Genomic DNA, 6,621 nt, shown 5'->3' with positions numbered 1-6,621 from the left:
TTACAGAATAATAAAGGAGTGTCCTCTGAAATTAACATGTAAAGTTGTCCAAAGAAAACAAACAACAAAGCCTACAAAATAAGTGCAGTCTACTTATTGGTTAGGGGGCAAACAAAACAAAATGAGTATGAATGAAGTGAAATAAAGCCAGTGTGATCATCAGGCTCTAACTGGAGGGGAGGAAGAACAGAATAATCCTCTAAAAACAGACGTTTTCGCCTGTTAAACTGTTGGATAGTTCAGGTGCTTCAGTAAGTAGTCACTGCGGGTGCTTTTATTTTGACAGCAGGGAGCGGAAGTGCCGGTCTCGTTTTGGCGCGCTTGACGCAGCGGCGCGCTGTGGTTGGCTGGCTGTCGCTCGGCTGTTGTTCGGATCAAGATGGCTGCTGCGGTCCGGGATGGAGAGTGAGCTCAGGCCGAGGAATCGCTGACGACCCCGCCCGACAACCGGCACCGAAACCCCGCCGCACCCGGAGCCGCACCGCTTAAACCCAATCTCATCTGTTCTGAAGGTAAACGCGGTTATTTCCCCGTCGTCGCTTACCGTCAGCATCATTTCCTGTCATCGATGGATATTTGATTGACACTTGTCACGTCGCCGAATCGATCAGAATAAGTCAGAGTAACGGTCTCATGTTGGATTTCTGTACGTTTGGTGGTGTTTAAAGCAGGCGGCCCGGTAGTTGAAGCGTTTCTGTGGCGGTGAAGGTTATTCAGGTTACTGCGGAGGGACCGCACGAGACTCCCGCTCCTGCGACGCGTCCGTTAGACGCTAATAACGGAAGCTCGTGATCAATCGGCTTTAATCATCTCCGTATTTCAGTATTATTCACCTCTAATCGTCCTGGAAGCGGCCGGGTTATTCTTAGCAACGCGGCTGCGGTCGCCGGACCGGAGCTCAGGTGTTTCCAGCCGAACAGCAGGCCGAGAGGAGGAATCGATCCCCGCTCCGCGCCGCGCCGCGCCGCTCCGCCGCCGCGGTCCGCAGCCACACGGCCAGACGCTGCAGCGCAGACACGTAACACGTCATAATAATAATAATAATAATAATAATAATAATAAAACACACAGGTGTTTGTAGAAACACAGTCAAATATACACATAGTGTTGCCTTTCTGTGCAATATTTCGAAGTGACGGCGTTAATCCTGATATTAAACATCACTCACGTGTTTTATTATTAAAAGAAAAGTGATCAGAATCAGAAACACTTTATTGATCCCCGAGGGGAAACACAGGAGCACGTCAGATCTAACTCTCTGTAACACGGGTCAGATACACAGTGATAAACATGTATATATATATATATATAATGTATAATAACTCTTATCATCAACTATTACTCCGGGGCAGAAGCGACTGATAGAGCTGAATCGATTAGTGGATCAACAGAAAATGAAGGTGAGATCAAACTTTATTGATCCTCAGGAGGGAACTTTAGCAGCATGTTATCATTTCGATGATTCTTCGCAGTTTTCTGACATTTTATAAACCAAACGATTAATCAGTTACTTGAGAAAACAATCGGCAGATGAATCAATAATGAAAATGATCTCCAGCTGCAGCCTCAGACTCTGATATTGATGGATTAGTGGTATTGATTGGCCTCGCTGAAGGTCTGTGGATGTGCAGAGGCTCACACATCTCCTGTGATCAATCGCTTTAATCGATTGGTTTCTATGAAAGGAAACCGAATGTCCAGTTTGTCTGGTTGTACTGAGACATGAAGCGATCAGCTGATTCTCACCTGAACGCTGCACCTGAGGCCTGTTTCACTGATCAATAACCAGCAATAAAGATCCTGATCAGGCACTACGAGCTGATCTCAGGTCAGTGTGTCCTGAGCTGTTTACTGCCCGCACACACGCACACACACACACATTATCAGTGTGATAGGGTGTGTGTGTGTGTGTGTGTGTGTGTGTGTGTGTGTGCATGTGTGTGTTGTCTGTGTGTGTGTTGTCAGTGTGTGTGTGTGTGTGTGTGTGTGTGTGTGTGTGTGTTGTCTGTGTGTGTGTTGTGTGTGTGTGTGTGTGTGTGTGTGTGTGCGTGTGTGTGTTGTCTGTGTGTGTGTTGTCAGTGTGTGTGTGTGTGTGTTGTCAGTGTGTGTGTGTGTGTTGTCAGTGTGTGTGTGTGTGTGTGTGTGTGTGTGTGTGTGTTGTCAGTGTGTGTGTGTGTGTGTGTGTGTGTTGTGTGTGTGTGTGTGTTGTCAGTGTGTGTGTGTGTGTGTGTGTGTTGTCAGTGTGTGTGTGTGTGTGTGTGTGTGTGTGTGTGTGTGTGTGTCAGTGTGTGTGTGTGTGTGTGTGTGTCAGTGTGTGTGTGTGTGTTGTCAGTGTGTGTGTGTGTGTGTGTGTCAGTGTGTGTGTGTGTGTTGTCAGTGTGTGTGTGTGTGTGTGTGTTGTCAGTGTGTGTGTGTGTGTTGTCAGTGTGTGTGTGTGTGTGTGTGTTGTCAGTGTGTGTGTGTGTGTGTGTGTCTGTGTGTGTGTTGTCAGTGTGTGTGTGTGTGTGTGTGTGTGTGTGTGTGTGTGTGTGTGTGTGTGTGTGTGTGTGTGTGTGTGTGTGTGTGTGTGTGTGTGTTGTCAGTGTGTGTGTGTGTGTGTGTGTGTGTGTGTGTGGGAGTCGTGTTAAAAAGATGAACTTTGGTGAATAATGTGACTGTTTCCATGGTGACAGCGGCACCTGTGATTGGTCGATAAGGCTTCTGGGTAGTTGCAGATGAGACTTTATTGATCTGCGGAGGGGAGTTGACGATGAAGCTGAGTTCTGATTGGCTGGTGGCGTTTCCGTGGTGACAGCAGCCTGAGAGCACACGCCACCACCTCCATCCTCTGCCAGTTTATTGAAGTGGTATCAGTCGTCCCGCAGAGCCCAGCGAGATGTGTGCGTGCTGATCTGAGGTCAGCTCAGGGCGCCGACATTAAAGCAAGCCGCCGCCGCTGCTGAAGGTCGGACATCAGTCAGACCGTCTGCATCTCTGCCATCTGACGGAGGATTTAAATATCACGTAGGTAAACCGGCTCCACCCGCCCTTCAGCGCTTTACTGCGCTTTAATAAAAACACATAAACATGGCCGACGGTCTAAAGTCCCAGCGGCGTGTCCTCGCCAGTGGAGATGGAAAGTTTGTCCTGAGGGTGGCGCTAGAGGAAAGGTCGTGGCGTCCAAAGAGAACATTACTGTTCACCTGCCCGTGCGGTCGTCTCCAACACGAAATATTCATGAAATAAACTCCTTTTATTGATTCACCTGATCCTGAACCTGATCTGGGAGATCCCAGATCAGGTTCAGGATCAGGATCCCAGCTGACTGAGAAACTGGGTTTCATTATTTAAAGCTCCAGCGTGCAACATGTCGGAGCAGAAATATAATATTCATAAGTGTGTTTAATCACCTGAAAATAAGAAGCGTTGTGTTTTCGTTCCCTTAGAATCAGCCTTTATATCTACAGAGGGAGCGGGTCCCCTTCCACGGAGGCCGCCATGTTGCACCGCCATGTTTCTACAGGAGCCCAGAACGGACAAACCGATCACCGGCTCTAGAGAGGGCCGTTAGCGTTTTTCGCGGCCACCGTAGTTTCTCCTGCACGCCTGGAAGGGGAGGGCGAGGCGAGCGGTGCTCACATGGCTGCAAACTGCAGTTTCACCACTAGAGGCCGCTAAACCCTCCACTCCGGACCTTTAACATGTAAACTTTAATGTTGTTGTTGGTCAAGCTGGAGCTCACCAGAACTATTTCACATACTTCTGGTAGTTTAATCTGTAGCCATATTTTATAAACTGATCGCATGTTTTGTTTGTAAAATCTTAATTTTAAAAGGAGCTAGTAAATATATCTGTTAAATAAATGTAGTGAAGTAAAAAGTACAATATTTTAATTATAATGTAGATAAGTAGAAGTATAAAGTAGCATAAAATGGAAATACTCGACTGTAATTTCAGCACTAGATGCCACATAATGAAGTAAAACTGTGTGCTGTTAGCGCCCCCTACAGGCTGCAGTGTTCATTACAGCCACAATATGTGTCTTCCAGTGAGGATGAGACGTTAGCAGCTGTACAGGTTGTAATAACAACACATCAATATATTTGTTTTATCGACATCCATCCATCCATCCATTTTCTACCGCTTGGTCCCGTTAGGGGTCGCGGGTGACTGGAGCCTATCCCAGTGACTTTGGGCCTTAGGCAGGGTACACCCTGGACAGTGGCCAACTCGTCGCAGGGCTAACACAGACACAGACAAGGACAGACAACCATTCACTCTCACATTCATTCAATACGGGCAATTTAGAGTTATCAATTAACCTACACATGCATGTCTTTGGACGGTGGGAGGAAGCCGGAGAACCCGGAGAGAACCCACGGTAACACGGGGAGGACATGCAGACTCCACCCAGAGAGATTGTGTGATGTTGGTCTGGTCCGGGAATCGATCCCACGAACCCACGATCTCCTTATTGGGAGGAGCTTTAGCCGCTCTGCCACCGTGCACCCTGTTTTATCGACATGACAATCGTTAAGTTAGCTGCTGCTAACAGCCGCAGAGACGTGGATGCGTCAGTCGCCGCTGATTGTTTACAATAACAGCGAACATGAGCATCGTGATGCACAGCGAGGAAGAAGGTCTGGTTATCAGGGTGGATGCAGAGGAAAGTTCATGGGATCGTTATGATCTAAGCAGCTGTCTCTGGATAGTCAACTGATGTGTTGCGGTGCTGTCTCCTGCCAGCAGGGGGCGCAGTGACAGACAGCAGACATGGACACCACCACGTCCATCAAGATGACCACTCTGGCCATCCAGAACCTGTTCAGCTACGTGGAGGAGGAAAACCTGTCTGCGCTCAAATCTCACCTGGACCGCTTCAAGGAGGTGGACGGACGCAGCGACGTACGTGTTTCTGCAGATCACGCTTTGCTTAACTTGTTTATAGTTGTTTTATTTAGTACATCTCTAATTATCCTCTAATAACCAGAGGATTTCGTGTGTTACTGAGCAGTGGTGTTCGTTTCTAGATACAGTCCTCAGTTCAAAGGTCCACCTGAGTTTTAGTCATTTTAATAAACTCCACGACTAAAACTCTGGACACGTCTAAAGCCCGTTCTTTACTTTATTCACTGTATTTATATGCTGTTTGTATTTCTATATTACATTTAATAGAATTTATGTTCATATATTATTATATATTATATATATTATTACTAATTTAAGTCAAATCAAATGTATTCCATAAAAATCATATTATCAAGTGACATCTTGAAAGATTTCTTTCACATATTTATTTTCTCTTTTTGGTTAAATTCTGCAGAGATTCTGGGATTTTTATTTATTTTCGTTCTTTTCTATCAACTCAGATTTTTTTTAAAACTTGTGTAAATGTTTCTCAGTGTTTGTATTTGTTCTTTTCTTTAGTTTTGGTGTGTTTTTGTTGCCTGCTGCTGCTGGCTGATGGTGCGTTTGTGTGTCGACAGAACGGTCAGACTCCCCTCATGCTGGCGGCGGAGCAGGGCAGCATGGAGATCGTCCAGGAGCTCATCAGGAGAGGAGCCAACGTCAACCTGGACGACGTGGTGAGCGAATCAAACACACCGAGTCAGTCAGGTCCAGCAGCTTTCATCCTCCTGCTGCTTCACAGCTTGAAAACATGCTGCTGTTATTTATTTTTACTGACACGTCTTTGATAATATTCAGTTTTTTCTCTCATGAACAATTAACATAATTTATTCTAATTCCCCCCCCGTGGAATAATAACCTCGCTCTCTGCGCTCCACTTGGATGCTGCGGTTGCTAGGAGACAGACAGAGTTAATCATGAGGCCTCTCGGTGATGGCTTGTTCTCATGGTAACGCCGTCTCTCTGTGTTGTCAGGACTGCTGGTCGGCTCTGATCTGTGCAGCTAAAGAAGGTCACGTGGAGGTGGTGAAGGAGCTGCTGGAGAACAGCGCCTACATCGAACACAGAGACATGGTGAGCGCTAAGACTCATGGGACATGTAGGCTGGGTGACATCACCTGTAGTCATGATTGATAGTCACATTTTCCTCAGTAACAATGAATGAAATGAGATCTTTTTAAACGCACCTGTGCAGATTCTCCGTCCTCACAGTGGAGCTCTTTAACTCTTTGTACTGAAAATAAACTGAAGATGATGAATTATTATAAGTAATATTTATTTAACGTGTTCAGCAGTTAAGGACTTTTTTAGGTATTTGTTTGCTAAAACAGGAAAATCCAAGAAAAAATAGTTTCAGATTAACATCTATTGTGACGATCAAAATCAGTAATATTATATTCAGATCTGAATGAACACTTCTGATATTTCATCATGTTTTAGGGCAGTATATATATTTATATATATCTATATTATGTTATCAATATTAAGTAAAATAATATACGCCCATCCTCGGTCACCAACAGATGCTTTGCAGATTTACAGATAAATATTTAACTTAAAATAAACAATGAATACAATTAAATACATTAATAAGTTCAAAGTATTTCTTTCATTTTCTTCAATATTAAAATGAGCTTATATTTAAGGAGACAAACAAACAAACAAACAAACAAAACATACATTTAACAGGAGATGTGAAGCTGCCGTGAAGCCGGCAGAGTGTCGAGCCTGTCC

The 6,621-nt window shown here is 45.2% G+C and overlaps 1 protein-coding gene across 10 annotated transcripts in view; it reads left to right on the top strand.

Annotated features, from left to right (window-relative positions):
* The first annotated feature begins 320 nt into the window (after positions 1 to 320).
* Positions 321 to 6,621, top strand: part of kidins220b (kinase D-interacting substrate 220b) — a 38,477-nt gene continuing 32,176 nt past the window's right edge. For 4 of the 10 annotated variants that reach the window (XM_044168137.1, XM_044168132.1, XM_044168136.1 and 1 more), the window contains exons 1-4: positions 326 to 512; positions 4,729 to 4,884; positions 5,466 to 5,564; positions 5,863 to 5,961. In XM_044168137.1, the coding sequence (XP_044024072.1) occupies positions 4,753 to 4,884; positions 5,466 to 5,564; positions 5,863 to 5,961 (330 nt within the window). In that variant the 5' untranslated portion in view covers positions 326 to 512; positions 4,729 to 4,752. Of the gene's footprint in view, positions 513 to 2,702; positions 3,004 to 4,725; positions 4,885 to 5,465; positions 5,565 to 5,862; positions 5,962 to 6,621 lie in introns of those variants that run through there. The other 6 variants (XM_044168135.1, XM_044168129.1, XR_006374820.1 and 3 more) reach the window with 5 other exon arrangements.

The sequence above is a fragment of the Siniperca chuatsi genome, linkage group LG16 (assembly GCF_020085105.1).
Source record: "Siniperca chuatsi isolate FFG_IHB_CAS linkage group LG16, ASM2008510v1, whole genome shotgun sequence".
Classification (NCBI taxonomy): domain Eukaryota; kingdom Metazoa; phylum Chordata; class Actinopteri; order Centrarchiformes; family Sinipercidae; genus Siniperca; species Siniperca chuatsi.
Note: the sequence above shows the minus strand (reverse complement) of the source record. Positions and strands in the feature narration are given on the sequence as shown.